The sequence below is a fragment of the Carcharodon carcharias genome, chromosome 28 (genome assembly GCF_017639515.1).
Source record: "Carcharodon carcharias isolate sCarCar2 chromosome 28, sCarCar2.pri, whole genome shotgun sequence".
Classification (NCBI taxonomy): domain Eukaryota; kingdom Metazoa; phylum Chordata; class Chondrichthyes; order Lamniformes; family Lamnidae; genus Carcharodon; species Carcharodon carcharias.
The window spans coordinates 4,890,733-4,909,033 of NC_054494.1; the positions used below are offsets into that span (position 1 = coordinate 4,890,733).

Genomic DNA, 18,301 nt, shown 5'->3' on the forward strand with positions numbered 1-18,301 from the left:
GAGCGGGGAGAGCGGGTGACGGAGCGGGGAGAGCGGGTGACGGAGCGGGGAGAGAGTGTGACGGAGCGGGGAGAGAGTGTGACGGAGCGGGGAGAGAGTGTGACGGAGCGGGGGAGAGGCGGGTGACGGAGCGGGGAGAGAGTGTGACGGAGCGGGGAGAGAGGGTGACGGAGCGGGGAGAGAGTGTGACGGAGCGGGGAGAGAGTGTGACGGAGCGGGGAGAGAGCGGGTGACGGAGCGGGGAGAGCGTGTGACGGAGCGGGGAGAGCGTGTGACGGAGCGGGGAGAGCGGTGACGGAGCGGGGAGAGCGGGTGACGGAGCGGGGAGAGCGGTGACGGAGCGGGGAGAGCGGGTGACGGAGCGGGGAGAGCGGGTGACGGAGCGGGGAGAGAGTGTGACGGAGCGGGGAGAGAGTGTGACGGAGCGGGGAGAGAGTGTGACGGAGCGGGGAGAGAGTGTGACGGAGCGGGGGAGAGAGGGTGACGGAGCGGGGAGAGAGTGGTGACGGAGCGGGGAGAGAGCGGGTGACGGAGCGGGGAGAGAGTGTGACGGAGCGGGGAGAGCGGGTGACGGAGCGGGGAGATCGGGTGACGGAGCGGGGAGAGCGGGTGACGGAGCGGGGAGAGCGGGTGACGGAGCGGGGAGAGAGTGTGACGGAGCGGGGAGAGAGTGTGACGGAGCGGGGAGAGAGTGTGACGGAGCGGGGAGAGCGGGTGACGGAGCGGGGAGAGAGCGGTGACGGAGCGGGGAGAGTGGGTGACGGAGCGGGAGGAGAGCGGGTGACGGAGCGGGAGAGAGCGGGTGACGGAGCGGGGAGAGCGGGTGACGGAGCGGGGAGAGCGGGTGACGGAGCGGGGAGAGAGTGTGACGGAGCGGGGAGAGAGTGTGACGGAGCGGGGAGAGAGTGTGACGGAGCGGGGAGAGAGCGGGTGACGGAGCGGGAAGAGAGTGTGACGGAGCGGGGAGAGAGTGTGACGGAGCGGGGAGAGAGTGTGACGGAGCGGGGAGAGAGTGTGACGGAGCGGGGAGAGCGGGTGACGGAGCGGGGAGAGAGTGTGACGGAGCGGGGAGAGCGGGTGACGGAGCGGGGAGAGCGGGTGACGGAGCGGGGAGAGAGCGGGTGACGGAGCGGGGAGAGAGTGTGACGGAGCGGGGAGAGAGCGGGTGACGGAGCGGGGAGAGAGGGTGACGGAGCGGGGGAGAGCGGGTGACGGAGCGGGGAGAGAGTGTGACGGAGCGGGGAGAGAGGTGTGACGGAGCGGGGAGAGCGGGTGACGGAGCGGGGAGAGAGTGTGACGGAGCGGGGAGAGAGTGTGACGGAGCGGGGAGAGCGGGTGACGGAGCGGGGAGAGAGTGTGACGGAGCGGGGAGAGAGTGTGACGGAGCGGGGAGAGAGTGTGACGGAGCGGGGAGAGCGGGTGACGGAGCGGGGAGAGAGTGTGACGGAGCGGGGAGAGACCGGTTGACGGAGCGGGGAGAGAACGGGTGACGGAGCGGGGAGAGAGCGGGTGACGGAGCGGGGAGAGAGCGGGTGACGGAGCGGGGAGAGAGCGGGTGACGGAGCGGGGAGAGAGCGGGTGACGGAGCGGGGAGAGAGTGTGACGGAGCGGGGAGAGAGTGTGACGGAGCGGGGAGAGCGGGTGACGGAGCGGGGAGAGTGTGACGGAGCGGGAGAGAGCGGGTGACGGAGCGGGGAGAGAGTGGTGACGGAGCGGGGAGAGAGTGTGACGGAGCGGGGAGAGAGTGTGACGGAGCGGGGAGAGAGTGTGACGGAGCGGGGAGAGAGTGTGACGGAGCGGGGAGAGAGTGTGACGGAGCGGGGAGAGAGTGTGACGGAGCGGGGAGAGATCGGGTGACGGAGCGGGGAGAGAGCGGGTGACGGAGCGGGGAGAGAGCGGGTGACGGAGCGGGGAGAGAGTGTGACGGAGCGGGGAGAGAGTGTGACGGAGCGGGGAGAGAGTGTGACGGAGCGGGGAGAGAGTGTGACGGAGCGGGGAGAGAGTGTGACGGAGCGGGGAGAGAGGGTGACGGAGCGGGGAGAGAGTGTGACGGAGCGGGGAGAGAGTGTGACGGAGCGGGGAGAGAGTGTGACGGAGCGGGGAGAGCGGGTGACGGAGCGGGGAGAGAGTGTGACGGAGCGGGGAGAGAGTGTGACGGAGCGGGGAGAGAGTGTGACGGAGCGGGGAGAGAGGGTGACGGAGCGGGGAGAGAGTGTGACGGAGCGGGGAGAGAGCGGGTGACGGAGCGGGGAGAGAGTGTGACGGAGCGGGAGAGAGTGTGACGGAGCGGGGAGAGCGGGTGACGGAGCGGGGAGAGAGTGTGACGGAGCGGGGAGAGAGGGGTGACGGAGCGGGGAGAGAGCGGTGACGGAGCGGGGAGAGAGTGTGACGGAGCGGGGAGAGAGTGTGACGGAGCGGGGAGAGAGTGTGACGGAGCGGGGAGAGAGTGTGACGGAGCGGGGAGAGAGTGTGACGGAGCGGGGAGAGAGGTGTGACGGAGCGGGGAGAGAGTGTGACGGAGCGGGGAGAGCGGGTGACGGAGCGGGAGAGCGGGTGACGGAGCGGGGAGAGAGTGTGACGGAGCGGGGAGAGAGTGTGACGGAGCGGGGAGAGCGGGTGACGGAGCGGGGAGAGAGTGTGACGGAGCGGGGTGAGCGGGTGACGGAGCGGGGAGAGCGGGTGACGGAGCGGGGAGAGAGTGTGACGGAGCGGGGAGAGAGTGTGACGGAGCGGGGAGAGAGTGTGACGGAGCGGGGAGAGAGTGTGACGGAGCGGGGAGAGAGTGTGACGGAGCGGGGAGAGAGTGTGACGGAGCGGGGAGAGAGTGTGACGGAGCGGGGAGAGCGGGTGACGGAGCGGGGAGAGAGTGTGACGGAGCGGGGAGAGAGTGTGACGGAGCGGGGAGAGCGGGTGACGGAGCGGGGAGAGCGGGTGACGGAGCGGGGAGAGAGTGTGACGGAGCGGGGAGAGAGTGTGACGGAGCGGGGAGAGAGTGTGACGGAGCGGGAGAGAATGTGACGGAGCGGGGAGAGAGTGTGACGGAGCGGGGAGAGAGTGTGACGGAGCGGGGAGAGCGGGTGACGGAGCGGGGAGAGCGGGTGACGGAGCGGGGAGAGAGTGTGACGGAGCGGGGAGAGAGTGTGACGGAGCGGGGAGAGAGTGTGACGGAGCGGGGAGAGAGTGTGACGGAGCGGGGAGAGCGGGTGACGGAGCGGGGAGAGCGGGTGACGGAGCGGGGAGAGAGTGTGACGGAGCGGGGAGAGAGTGTGACGGAGCGGAGAGAGAGTGTGACGGAGCGGGGAGAGAGTGTGACGGAGCGGGGAGAGAGTGTGACGGAGCGGGGAGAGAGTGTGACGGAGCGGGGAGAGCGGGTGACGGAGCGGGGAGAGAGTGTGACGGAGCGGGGAGAGCGGGTGACGGAGCGGGGAGAGAGTGTGACGGAGCGGGGAGAGAGTGTGACGGAGCGGGGAGAGCGGGTGACGGAGCGGGGAGAGAGTGTGACGGAGCGGGGAGAGAGTGTGACGGAGCGGGGAGAGAGTGTGACGGAGCGGGGAGAGAGTGTGACGGAGCGGGGAGAGAGTGTGACGGAGCGGGGAGAGCGGGTGACGGAGCGGGGAGAGCGGGTGACGGAGCGGGGAGAGCGGGTGACGGAGCGGGGAGAGAGCGGGTGACGGAGCGGGGAGAGAGTGTGACGGAGCGGGGAGAGAGTGTGACGGAGCGGGGAGAGCGGGTGACGGAGCGGGGAGAGAGGGTGACGGAGCGGGGAGAGAGCGGGTGACGGAGCGGGGAGAGAGTGTGACGGAGCGGGGAGAGAGTGTGACGGAGCGGGGAGAGAGTGTGACGGAGCGGGGAGAGAGTGTGACGGAGCGGGGAGAGCGGGTGACGGAGCGGGGAGAGCGGGTGACGGAGCGGGGAGAGAGTGTGACGGAGCGGGGAGAGCGGGTGACGGAGCGGGGAGAGCGGGTGACGGAGCGGGGAGAGAGTGTGACGGAGCGGGGAGAGCGGGTGACGGAGCGGGGAGAGCGGGTGACGGAGCGGGGAGAGCGGGTGACGGAGCGGGGAGAGAGTGTGACGGAGCGGGGAGAGAGTGTGACGGAGCGGGGAGAGAGTGTGACGGAGCGAGGAGAGAGCGGGTGACGGAGCGGGGAGAGAGTGTGACGGAGCGGGGAGAGCGGGTGACGGAGCGGGGAGAGAGTGTGACGGAGCGGGGAGAGAGTGTGACGGAGCGGGGAGAGAGTGTGACAGAGCGGGGAGAGAGTGTGACGGAGCGGGGAGAGAGTGTGACGGAGCGAGGAGAGAGCGGGTGACGGAGCGGGGAGAGAGCGGGTGACGGAGCGGGGAGAGCGGGTGACGGAGCGGGGAGAGAGTGTGACGGAGCGGGGAGAGCGGGTGACGGAGCGGGGAGAGAGTGTGACGGAGCGGGGAGAGCGGGTGACGGAGCGGGGAGAGCGGGTGACGGAGCGCGGAGAGCGGGTGACGGAGCGGGGAGAGAGTGTGACGGAGCGGGGAGAGAGTGTGACGGAGCGGGGAGAGCGGGTGACGGAGCGGGGAGAGAGCGGGTGACGGAGCGGGGAGAGAGTGTGACGGAGCGGGGAGAGCGGGTGACGGAGCGGGGAGAGAGGGTGACGGAGCGGGGAGAGAGCGGGTGACGGAGCGGGGAGAGAGTGTGACGGAGCGGGGAGAGAGTGTGACGGAGCGGGGAGAGAGTGTGACGGAGCGGGGAGAGAGTGTGACGGAGCGGGGAGAGCGGGTGACGGAGCGGGGAGAGAGCGGGTGACGGAGCGGGGAGAGCGGGTGACGGAGCGGGGAGAGAGTGTGACGGAGCGGGGAGAGAGTGTGACGGAGCGGGGAGAGAGTGTGACGGAGCGGGGAGAGAGTGTGACGGAGCGGGGAGAGAGTGTGACGGAGCGGGGAGAGCGGGTGACGGAGCGGGGAGAGAGTGTGACGGAGCGGGGAGAGCGGGTGACGGAGCGGGGAGAGAGTGTGACGGAGCGGGGAGAGCGGGTGACGGAGCGGGGAGAGAGTGTGACGGAGCGGGGAGAGAGTGTGACGGAGCGGGGAGAGAGTGTGACGGAGCGGGGAGAGAGTGTGACGGAGCGGGGAGAGCGGGTGACGGAGCGGGGAGAGAGGGTGACGGAGCGGGGAGAGAGCGGGTGACGGAGCGGGGAGAGAGTGTGACGGAGCGGGGAGAGAGTGTGACGGAGCGGGGAGAGAGGGTGACGGAGCGGGGAGAGAGTGTGACGGAGCGGGGAGAGCGGGTGACGGAGCGGGGAGAGCGGGTGACGGAGCGGGGAGAGAGTGTGACGGAGCGGGGAGAGCGGGTGACGGAGCGGGGAGAGCGGGTGACGGAGCGGGGAGAGAGTGTGACGGAGCGGGGAGAGCGGGTGACGGAGCGGGGAGAGCGGGTGACGGAGCGGGGAGAGCGGGTGACGGAGCGGGGAGAGAGTGTGACGGAGCGGGGAGAGAGTGTGACGGAGCGGGGAGAGAGTGTGACGGAGCGAGGAGAGAGCGGGTGACGGAGCGGGGAGAGAGCGGGTGACGGAGCGGGGAGAGAGTGTGACGGAGCGGGGAGAGCGGGTGACGGAGCGGGGAGAGAGTGTGACGGAGCGGGGAGAGAGTGTGACGGAGCGGGGAGAGAGTGGTGACGGAGCGGGGAGAGAGTGTGACGAGCGGGGAGAGAGTGTGACGGAGCGGGGAGAGAGTGTGACGGAGCGAGGAGAGAGCGGGTGTCGGAGCGGGGAGAGAGCGGGTGACGGAGCGGGGAGAGCGGGTGACGGAGCGGGGAGAGAGTGTGACGGAGCGGGGAGAGAGGGTGACGGAGCGGGGAGAGAGTGTGACGGAGCGGGGAGAGCGGGTGACGGAGCGGGGAGAGCGGGTGACGGAGCGCGGAGAGCGGGTGACGGAGCGGGGAGAGAGTGTGACGGAGCGGGGAGAGAGTGTGACGGAGCGGGGAGAGCGGGTGACGGAGCGGGGAGAGAGCGGGTGACGGAGCGGGGAGAGAGTGTGACGGAGCGGGGAGAGCGGGTGACGGAGCGGGGAGAGAGTGTGACGGAGCGGGGAGAGAGTGTGACGGAGCGGGGAGAGAGTGTGACGGAGCGGGGAGAGAGGGTGACGGAGCGGGGAGAGAGCGGGTGACGGAGCGGGGAGAGAGTGTGACGGAGCGGGGAGAGAGTGTGACGGAGCGGGGAGAGAGTGTGACGGAGCGGGGAGAGAGTGTGACGGAGCGGGGAGAGCGGGTGACGGAGCGGGGAGAGAGTGTGACGGAGCGGGGAGAGCGGGTGACGGAGCGGGGAGAGAGTGTGACGGAGCGGGGAGAGCGGGTGACGGAGCGGGGAGAGAGTGTGACGGAGCGGGGAGAGAGTGTGACGGAGCGGGGAGAGAGTGTGACGGAGCGGGGAGAGAGTGTGATGGAGCGGGGAGAGAGTGTGACGGAGCGGGGAGAGCGGGTGACGGAGCGGGGAGAGCGGGTGACGGAGCGGGGAGAGAATGTGACGGAGCGGGGAGAGAGTGTGACGGAGCGGGGAGAGCGGGTGACGGAGCGGGGAGAGAGTGTGACGGAGCGGGGAGAGAGTGTGACGGAGCGGGGAGAGAGTGTGACGGAGCGGGGAGAGAGCGGGTGACGGAGCGGGGAGAGAGTGTGACGGAGCGGGGAGAGCGGGTGACGGAGCGGGGAGAGAGTGTGACGGAGCGGGTGACGGAGCGGGGAGAGAGTGTGACGGAGCGGGGAGAGAGTGTGACGGAGCGGGGAGAGAATGTGACGGAGCGGGGAGAGAGTGTGACGGAGCGGGGAGAGCGGGTGACGGAGCGGGGAGAGAGCGGGTGACGGAGCGGGGAGAGAGTGTGACGGAGCGGGGAGAGAGTGTGACGGAGCGGGGAGAGAGCGGGTGACGGAGCGGGGAGAGAGTGTGACGGAGCGGGGAGAGCGGGTGACGGAGCGGGGAGAGAATGTGACGGAGCGGGGAGAGAGTGTGACTGAGAGGGGAGAGAGCGGGTGACGGAGCGGGGAGAGAGTGTGACGGAGCGGGGAGAGCGGGTGACGGAGCGGGGAGAGAGTGTGACGGAGCGGGGAGAGAGTGTGACGGAGCGGGGAGAGCGGGTGACGGAGCGGGGAGAGAGTGTGACGGAGCGGGTGACGGAGCGGGGAGAGAGTGTGACGGAGCGGGGAGAGAGTGTGACGGAGCGGGGAGAGAGTGTGACGGAGCGGGGAGAGAGCGGGTGACGGAGCGGGGAGAGAGTGTGACGGAGCGGGGAGAGCGGGTGACGGAGCGGGGAGAGAGTGTGACGGAGCGGGTGACGGAGCGGGGAGAGAGTGTGACGGAGCGGGGAGAGAGTGTGACGGAGCGGGGAGAGAATGTGACGGAGCGGGGAGAGAGTGTGACGGAGCGGGGAGAGCGGGTGACGGAGCGGGGAGAGAGCGGGTGACGGAGCGGGGAGAGAGTGTGACGGAGCGGGGAGAGAGTGTGACGGAGCGGGGAGAGAGCGGGTGACGGAGCGGGGAGAGAGTGTGACGGAGCGGGGAGAGAATGTGACGGAGCGGGGAGAGAGTGTGACTGAGAGGGGAGAGAGCGGGTGACGGAGCGGGGAGAGAGTGTGACGGAGCGGGGAGAGCGGGTGACGGAGCGGGGAGAGAGTGTGACGGAGCGGGGAGAGAGTGTGACGGAGCGGGGAGAGAGTGTGACGGAGCGGGGAGAGAGTGTGACGGAGCGGGGAGAGAGTGTGACGGAGCGGGGAGAGAGTGTGACGGAGCGGGGAGAGAGTGTGACGGAGCGGGGAGAGAGCTTGATGGGACGGTGTAAAGTCGCTCGCTTTGGAGTGGGACGGAATTAGAATGTTTTGGTGTGGTCGATGATGAAGTGAATCAGGATACATGTTGGAAAAAGGGAATGCTAAAGCTTTTGAAGAGGGGAGCGTGAGAGTGGGATTAGCCTGGATTTACGGAGAAAAGCAGTGACGAGATGATTGTTTTGTGCTGGACCTTTCTGTGATCCCTCACTTGACATTGCTGTGATCTTGTTACAGCTTCACTGGACTTAAGTAGGAGTCTCGCTTCCCAGCTGCCTGTTTTAGCATGGATACCACCCCCACAGATTACCTCCTCGCAACAGCACAGATCAGCATTCACCTCTCCCAAACTGGCTGAGTGAGGGGACTCTCCGGCCCAATGTGGCGAATGGAGGTGGCTGGGTGTCTGCTGGGAATGTGCAGCTACCTCGAGCAAGATGTGATATTGATGTTCTACACATGAACTGATTTAAATAGGTGATAAAGTTTTACAGTTTTCAAACCCTCAGTCCTATTTCATTCATTTATTAACTGGTTTGTTGTTTCTGATTGTTCATCATTGTTGATCACCTTTTATCACTGGAGGGACTGCACCAAGCTCCCACCTGGTGTGTGTGAGATTCTGGATAGCAGCAGATCAAATACATCCAGGAAATGGAATTCAGGGTCGTGGGGGTGTGGGGTGTCAACCTTTATGTGGATCTTGAAAGCTGGGATGACTGTAGTGGTTAATGTGGTTGTTGATATGCCCAGGTCAGTGCTGAAGTGGCCAAAATATCCAGTATCCTTTCTAAATGTCTCATCATTGGGTTCCAATATCAAACCAGATCAGTACCATAGCTCACAAACTCGTCTCAGTCCGGATCACTCACAAACCCACCTCAGTCCGGATCACTCACAAACTCGTCTCAGTCCGGATCACTCACAAACCCACCTCAGTCCGGATCACTCACAAACCCGTGTCAATCCGGATCACTCACAAACCCACCTCAGTCCAGATCACTCAAACCTGCCTCAGTCCGGATCACTCACAAACTTGTCTCAATCCAGATCACTCACAAACCCGTCTCAGTCCGGATCACCCACAAACCCATCTCAGTCCGGATCACTCACAAACCCGTCTCAGTCCGGACCACTCACAGACCCGTCTCAGTCCGGACCACTCACAGACCCGTCTCAGTCCGGATCACTCACAAACCCATCTCAGTCCGGATCACTCACAAACCCATCTCAGTCCGGATCACTCACAAACCCATCTCAGTCCGGATCACTCACAAACCCGTCTCAGTCCGGATCACTCACAAACCCGTCTCAGTCCGGATCACTCACAAACCCGTCTCAGTCCGGACCACTCACAGACCCGTCTCAGTCCGGACCACTCACAGACCCGTCTCAGTCCGGATCACTCACAAACCCATCTCAGTCCGGATCAGTCACAAACCCGTCTCAGTCCTCATCACTCACAAACCTGTCTCAGTCCGGACCACTCACAAACCCGTCTCAGTCCGGATCACTCACAGACCCGTCTCAGTCCAGACCACTCACAGACCCGTCTCAGTCCGGATCACTCACAAACCCGTCTCAGTCCGGATCACTCACAAACCCGTCTCAATCCAGATCACTCACAGACCCGTCTCAGTCCGGATAGCTCACAAACCGGCCTCTATCCGGATCACTCACAAACCCGTCTCAGTCCAGATCACTCACAAACCTGTCTCAGTCCGGATCACTCACAAACCCGTCTCAGTCCGGATCACTCAAACCCGTCTCAGTCCGGATCACTCACAAACCCATCTCAGTCCGGATCACTCACAAACCCGTCTCAGTCCGGATCACTCACAAACCCGTCTCAGTCCGGATCACTCACAAACCCGTCTCAGTCCGGATCACTCACAAACCCGTCTCAGTCCGGATCACTCACAAACCCGTGTCAATCCGGATCACTCAAAAACCCACCTCAGTCCAGATCACTCAAACCTGCCTCAGTCCGGATCACTCACAAACTTGTCTCAATCCGGATCACTCACAAACCCGTCTCAGTCCGGATCACCCACAAACCCATCTCAGTCCGGATCACTCACAAACCCGTCTCAGTCCGGATCACTCACAAACCCGTCTCAGTCCGCATCACTCACAAACCCGTCTCAGTCCGGACCACTCACAGACCCGTCTCAGTCCGGACCACTCACAGACCCGTCTCAGTCCGGACCACTCACAGACCCGTCTCAGTCCGGATCACTCACAAACCCATCTCAGTCCGGATCACTCACAAACCCATCTCAGTCCGGATCACTCACAGACCCGTCTCAGTCCGCATCACTCACAAACCCGTCTCAGTCCGGATCACTCACAAACCCGTCTCAGTCCGGATCACTCACAAACTCGTCTCAGTCCGGATCACTCACAAACCTGTCTCAGTCCGGATCACTCACAAACCCGTCTCAGTCCGGATCACTCACAAACCCGTCTCAGTCCGGATCACTCAAACCCGTCTCAGTCTGGATCACTCACAAACCCATCTCAGTCCGGATCACTCACAAACCCATCTCAGTCCGGATCACTCACAAACCCGTCTCAGTCCGGATCACTCAAACCCGTCTCAGTCTGGATCACTCACAAACTCGTCTCAGTCCGGATCACTCACAAACCCGTCTCAGTCCGGATCACTCAAACCCGTCTCAGTCTGGATCAATCACAAACTCGTCTCAGTCCGGATCACTCACAAACCCGTCTCAGTCTGGATCACTCAAACCCGTCTCTGGCAGCTAGTGAGATGGTTTTGACACTTTGTCTGCTCTGTTGTTTGTCAGTTGAAACTGTACGGGGTTAAATCTCATCGGAATAAAACTTTGAGGGTTGGTTTGTGAATCTAGGTGATGGGGAGTGTGGGATTGTGCACAGTGCCTAATGACTTGGGAATGGGGGAAAGTTTGCCCAGTCAGATTTCTGGATTGTTTGCTAAATTTCCTCCTGTTCCCCCCCACCCAAACCACCCCCCCCCCCCCCACAAAATCCACACCACTAACATCCTGGGGGTTACCATTGCCCAGAAACTGAACTGGACGAGCCATATAAATACTGTGGCTATGACAACAGGTCAGAGGCTAGGAATCCTGTGGCGAGTAACTCACCTCCTGACTCCCTAAAGCCTGTCCACCATCTACAAGGCACAAGTCAGGAGTGTGATGGAATACTCCCCACTTGCCTGGATGAGTGCAGCTCCCACAACACTCAAGAAACTCGACACCATCCAGGACAAAGCAGCCCTCTTAATTGGCACCACATCCACAAACATTCACTCCCTCCATCACCGATGCACAGTGGCAGCAGTGTGTACCATCTACAAGATGCACTGCAGGAACTCACCAAGGCTCCTTAGACAGCACCTTCCATCTGAACCCACAATCATTACCATCTAGGAGGACAAGGGCAGCAGATAGATGGGAACACCACCACCTGGAAGTTCCCCTCCAAATCACTCACCATCCTGACCTGGAAATATATCGGCCGTTCCTTCACTGTCGCTGGGTCAAAATCCTGGAAATCCCTCCCTAACAGCACTGTGGGTGTACCTACACCACATGGACTGCAGCGGTTCAAGAAGGCAGCTCACCACCACCTTCTCAAGGGCAGAATGCTGGCCCAGCCACCGGAGCCCACATCCTGGGAATGAATAAAACGATCAGTGTTGGGTGACTGATGGTACCTAGTATTTTGCTAAAACCAAGCCCTGTTGTATGAAAGTCTGCTCCTGGGCTCTGGGGAAGGGTAGCTGACCTAAGGCCAAGGCTAAGAGGTCTTACCTTTCCACCAGTGCAGTCTGTTAGCCAGTGCTGTTAAATTTGCTGCACTTTCCCAATCCAAGCTCTGACGTACATGTGTTAGAACAAGGGAGCAATTTGTGGACTTGCAGCAAGGCCTTTCTGATAGATGTAGACTACATGTTGGAACTGTATAGGATTGGGAGCCTATCTATCTTACACAACGTGTCACTGAACCTGAATGGAGGAGGACCTCCTCCAGTTGTCGACCGTGCCTAAGGTGTGGATAGCAGGAGAAACTGTGGCTGTTGAGGTGTACCATGATGCCCCTAACTTTGCCTCCCGATACACCACATTTCCCTCTAACTGCTATATCCTCAGTTTCTATAACACATCCAAAATACTGCTATTATTCAGTGACACCCAACATTGAAACTGCATGATCCATAGCTACCCTGCTCCTTTCCACATACAGCTCTGCTCCCAAGTGTGGTATTTAATAGCCTGAAACAGGTTAAGTTATTTTAATGCTGGTTTTGGGTCTTCAGAGATGCCTCTGTCCCTACCACACTCTGGTTTTGATAACGTTGACCATCTCTGTTCAGCCAGAAGATGAACTCTGAGGAAAGGACACCCAGATCCCTGTACAGGTGCTGAATGTATGTTCAAATCCTTTTTTCCCATGAGTCAAAAGGAGGATGAAGACACTGGTCAGATACATTCCTACTCTCTGAGGTTAAAATAAAGCTTCATTTTAATAAGCATAGAATTTTATTGGCAGGATGTAATGGGTGGTGTGTCACAGGGATCAGTGCTCGGACCTCAACTGTTTACAATTTATAGAAATGGTTTGGATGAAGGGATGGACGGGATGGTTGCCAAATTTGCTGATGACACAAAGATAGGTAGGAAAGTAATTTGTGAAGAAGACATAAGGAGGTTACAAACAGATCTGGATAGGTTAAGTGAGCAGGCAAAGATCTGGCAGATAGAGTATAATGTGGGAAAATGTGAAATTGTCCATTTTGGCAGGAAGAATAAAAGAGAAGCTTATTATCTAAATGGTGAGAGGTTGCAGAGCTCTGAGATACGGAGGGATCTGGGTGTCTTAGTGCATGAATCACAAAAGGCAAGTACCAAGATCAAGAGTTCAAATCTCACAATGGCAAACTATGAAACAATGTAACTTCATCTGGAAACAGATGGAAACGGGTTTGTACTCGAAAGAGTTACAGCAAATAATTAGAAAAGCGAATAGAATGTTATCATTTATTGTGAGGGGAATTGAATATAAAAGTAGGGAGGTTATGCATTGGTTGTACAGGCCGCTAGTGAGACCACATTTGGAGTACTGTGTACAGTATAAGGAAAGATGTAAATGCATTGGAAGCAGTTCAGAGAGACTAATACCTGGAATGGATGGGTTGTTTTATGAGGAAAGGTTGGACAGACTAACAGACTAGGCTTGTATCTGCTGGAGTTCAGAAGAGTAAGAGGCAACTTAATTGAAACATATAAGATCCTGAGGGGTCTTGACAGGGTGGATGTGGAGAGGATGTTTCCTCTTGTGGGAAAATCTAGAACTAAGGATCACTGGTTAAAAATAAGGGGCCGCCCATTTAAAATGAAGATGAGGCAAAATTTTTTCAATCAAAGGATCATGAGTCTTTGGAACTCCCTTCCTGAAAAGGTGGTGGACGCAGAGTCTTTGTTTACTTTTAAGGCAGAGGTGGATAGATTCTTGGTCAGCAAGGGGGTTATTGGGGGTGGGCAGGATGCAGATTTGAGGTTACTATCAGATCAGCCATGATCTTACTAATTGGTGGAGCAGACTCGAGAGGCTGAATGGCTTACTCCTGCTCCTTGCTCGTATGTGGGGAAGGTACAAATGCTAATCTGAGCACCAACTGCAATCTTCACCATTGCAAAAGGTTTGATAGATGGGTTTCAGGAATATCTGCTGGAATGGGGAAGAGAGGTTCGGAGATACTGCAGAGAACTTGTTGAAGTGATGGAGTTTTGAAAAAATGTTTAAAATTAGAATAAGGTTAGAGTTAGTCCTGTGCTGGAGAATGATTACTGAAGCCACCCATCTGCTACTTATCCACACTTTTGGGATTGGATATTTGGCCAACGTCTTTAAAGGTGACTGCAGGGATAAGCAGTACTTGGAGCAGGGACACTGGTTGGACTTTCTTGCTGCGTTTCAGTGTTTGTAAATCCCATCCGCTCACTGCACGATAAACAAATGAAATCATGGCAGCTGTTTAACCACAGAGCCAGTGCCAGAGGAAGTGACTCACACAGGAGCAACTCTCGTCCAATGAGAGAAGCAGCACCGCTGGGTTGCACCTTCATAAAGCATCAGCAGTCGCTGTGCACCAGCTCTGGTCCCTCTGCATGCACATCATAAGGATACATCAACTCAACCACATCAGAATGAACAAGATCACTGAGGCAGAAGGCAGCACAAATACATGAGAAGTACATCCTCAAAAGTTAATAAGGCCAGATGACCACGACAATTGCAGCGATACAAACTGGCATCAGGAGCAACATGTAATGGGTTTGATCCTGCAACAGGTTTAATCCTGTAATGGGTCTGATCCTGTAACGAGTTTGATCCTGTAACATGTATGATCCTGTAATGAGTTTGATTCTGGAGCAGGTTTGATCCTGTAACAGGTGTGATCCTGCAATGGGATTGACCCTGTAACAGGTGAGATCCTGTCAGAAGTTTGATCCTGTAATGAGTTTGGTCCCGTCATGGATCTGACCCTGTAATGAGTTCGATCCTGTAACTAGTGGAAGGTCAGAAGATTGGTCAGATTTTAAGAATGAGCAAAGAATGACTAAAAATAATAAAGAGGGAGAAATAGAGTATGAAAGAAAGCTAATTAGTAACATGAAACCAGATAGTAAGATTTTCTACAAGAATCTGAATGGGTAAAGAGTAACTAAAGTGAGTGTTGGCCCCCCAGAGAGTGAGTCTGGGGAATGGATAATGGAAAACAGGTAAATGACAGAGGCATTGAACAGGTATTCTGTGTCTGTCATCGCTGTAGAAGATTTAGGGCAGGATTTTCCCTTCATCAGGTGGGACTGGGAGAGGCCACGAAATGGCACCCCCCCCCCCGCGATTTCACCCGGGCTGGTCCTGATAGGCTCAGTACTGCCGGGGTGGTGGCGGGAGGAGGGCGAGTGTGGGAGTCTGCGTGTGTGTGGGGGTGTGGGGTTGTTGGGGGGGGTTTGCGTGGGCGCTGTCAGCTCCCTGAGGGCACCGAGCTGTCTCGGGGAGCTGAATATTTGGACAAAGGGAAATAAAGATTTAATAAGCGATATAAACGTGTCCCCACATGTGACTCAGTCACATGAAGAGAGACACGTTTGAAATGAAGTTGAAAAGTTTTTCGGTGTTGTTATTTGCCATTGGGAATTTCATCCCTCCCTTGGATGAGGTTTTGTTTAAAAATGCAAAGGTTGCCTGGTCGGTTTGGCCGAAAGGTTGAGCGGGCAGCGAAAAATACAAATGAATTACCTGTTTAAGGGCCTTAGTAAGTCTCTTAATTGTCAGCGGACATGTTGCTGACTCTCACATGTCCCCGCTGACCGAAAGGTCGCAAAAGTCACAATGATGTCAGGACTCTCTCCCGAGGTCATTACGCCTGGTCACCCACCCACACACCACAAATAAAATCCTGCCCTTAGAAAACTCCCCAAAGATACTTGAAAATCTTTTACTTCACCTTAAAGGTGATCGGGAGGAAGGAACTTTAAACAATCATATTCACCAAGGATAAGGTGCTGTGGAAACTATTAGACCTAAATGCCGACAAGCCCCCAGGACCAGATGGCTTGCATCCTAGAAAGTGGCTGCAGAGATGTGGAGGCGGTGGTGAAGTGGGGTTGCCACTGGACTGGTAATTCGGAGACCCAGGGTAATGCTGTGGGGACCCGGGCACAGCAGATGGTGGATTTGAATTCAATAAAAATCTGGAATTAGAAGTCTGATTGTTGTAAAAACCCATTTGGTTCACTAATGTCCTTTAGGGAAGGAAGTCTGCTGTCCTTACCTGGTCTGGCCTATATGTGACTCCAGACCCACCAACCATGTGGTTGACTCTTAAGAAATGCCCTCTGAACAAGGGCAGTTAGGGATGGGCAGTAAATGTGGGCCTAGCCAGTGATGCCCACATCCCACGAATGAAAAGTATAAAAGATAATAGATGTATTGGTTATAAAATTGCTGAGTTTCTGGAAGATTCCCATTGGATTGGAAAATAACTGATATAACAAATTTATTCAAGAAAGGAGGGAGACAGGATATGGGAAACTACAGGTCAGTTAGCCTAACATCTGTCATAGGAAAATTGCTAGAATCCATTATTAAGAAGATTAAAGCATAATACTTAGAAAATCATAATCATGTTAATATATAATTGGGGAGAGTCAACATGGCTTTGTGAAAGGAAAATCATGCTTAACTAATTTATTAGGGTTTTTTGAGGAAGTAACAAGCAAGCTGGATAAAGGGGAACCTGTAGACGTCGTGTACTTGGATTTCCAGAAGGCATTTGATGGGGTGTCACATCAAAAGTTACTATACAAGATAATGATGTAGGGGTAACATATTAGCATGGATAAAGGATTGGTTAGCTAACAGGGAGCAGAGAGTAGGAATAAATGGATCTTTTCTGGGTTGGCAAGCTGTAACTAGTGGAGTGCCACAGGGGTCAGTGCTGGAGCCTCAGCTATTTACAGTCTAGATCAATGACTTGATGAAGGAACTGAATGTATGGTGGCTGAATTTGCCAATGACACAAAGATAGGTTGTCAAGTGGAGGTAGAGAGTCTGCAAAAGGATATAGACAGGTTAAGTGAGTGGGAAAAAAATTGGCTGATGGAGTATAAGGTGAGAAAATGTGAGCTTGTCCACTTTGGCAGGAAGAATAGAAAAACAACAAATTGTTTATATGGGGAGAGATTGCAGAACTCTGAGGTACAGAGGGATCTGGGTGTCCTGGTACATGAATCACTGAAAGTTAGTATGCAGAAGAACCCGCAAGTGGTTAGGAAGGCAAATGGAAAGCTGTTATTTATTGCAAGGGGGATGGGATATAAAAGTAAGGAAGTTTTACTGCAGCTGTGCAGGGCCTTGGTGAGACCACATCTGGAATACAGTGCGCAGTTTTGGTCTCCTTATTTGAAAAAGGATATAATGGTGTTAGAAGCAGTTCAGAGATGGTTCACGTAACTGATTCCTGGGATGAAGAGCTTGTGAGGAAAGGTTGAACAGGTTGGGCCTGAACTCATTGGAGTTTAGAAAAATGAGAGGTGACTTTATTGAAAAATATAAGATCCTGAGAGGACAGGGTGGATAGTGGGAGGATGTTTCCACTTGTGGGGGAGATTAGAACTAGGGAAAAGAGTTTAAGAGTAAGAGGTCTCCCTTTTAAGACGGAGATGAGATTTTTTTCTCTCAGAGTGTATTAGTCTGTGGAATTTTCTTCCCCAGATAGCAGTGCAGGCTGGGTCATTGAACTTATCTCATGCAGAGTTAGCCAGATTTTTGATAGACGGGGGTTGTAGAGGTGCAGAGAGGAAAGTAGAGTTGAGACCACAACCAGACCAGCCACGATCTTATTGAATGGTGGAGCAGGCTCGAAGGGTTGAATGGCCTACTCCTGCTTGTGTTCCTAATATAACACCCCCAAATCCATAAGCCTTTATCTTGTGTGTGGCACATTATCAAATGCCTTTTGGAAATCCAGGCATACTACATCTACTGGTTCACCTTTATCTACCCTACTAGTTACATCCACAAAAAACTGATAACCACCACATCATTATCTCAGCAGCTCCCTCTTTTAGAATCTATGATGTAGGTCATCCGATCCTGGGGATTTGTTGAATTTTAGTACCTTAGGTTTCTCTAGTTCTTTGCTGATAGTAATTGTCTTAATTTCCTCACTCTTATAATCCCCTTGGTTACCCTCCATTTCTGACGTGTAAATTGTGTATTCTACTGTGAAGACAGACACAAAATATTTCCCACTGATGTTTCTTCACCCCCCATGATAATTTCTCCTGTCTCAGCCTCTAAGGGAACATGATTTGCTTTAGCTACTCTCCTCCTTTTAATATCAAGTGGGCCGCTTTGTCCTGGATGGTGTTGAGTTTCTTGAGTGTTGCTGGAGCTGCACTCATCCAGACAAACGCAGAGTATTCCATTACCCTCCTGACTTGTGTTTTGCAGAAATAAATAAAGACTTACATTTATATAGCACTTTAAAGTGAATGAAGCTTCAATAACACATAAGAAGCTTGGCACCATCCAGGACAAAGCAATCCACTTGATTGGCACCCTTTCCACCACCCTAAACATTCACTCTTTACCACCAATGCACAGTGACAGCAGTGTGTACCATCTACAAGATGCATGGCAGCAGTGCATCAAGACCCCTTCGACAGCACCTTCCAAACACACAACCACGACCACCTAGAAGGACAAGGGCAGCAGACGCGTGGGAACACCACCACCGGCAAGTTCCCCTCCCAGCCACTTACCATCCTGACTTGGAACCATGTCACCATGGAACCATGCTCACTATTACTGGAAAATCTTGGAACGCCTGCATTGTGATGATGACCAGGAACTATGATCTTTTTCTTGTGATGTTGACTGAGGGTTGAGTATTGGCCAGGACACTGGGAGGATTTGTCTGTTCTTCCAAATAGCATCATGTGCCCTTTTATAT

At 56.5% G+C, this 18,301-nt stretch overlaps 1 protein-coding gene across 7 annotated transcripts in view; it reads left to right on the plus strand.

Annotated features, from left to right (window-relative positions):
* The window catches only part of tbrg1 (transforming growth factor beta regulator 1), a 147,884-nt gene extending 139,594 nt beyond the window's left edge, over positions 1–8,290 (plus strand). For all 7 annotated transcript variants that reach the window (XM_041176520.1, XM_041176521.1, XM_041176522.1 and 4 more), the window contains one exon: positions 8,020–8,290. In XM_041176520.1, the coding sequence (XP_041032454.1) occupies positions 8,020–8,144 (125 nt within the window). In that variant the 3' untranslated portion in view covers positions 8,145–8,290. The remainder of the gene's footprint in view (positions 1–8,019) is intronic.
* Positions 8,291–18,301: the final 10,011 nt, after the last annotated feature.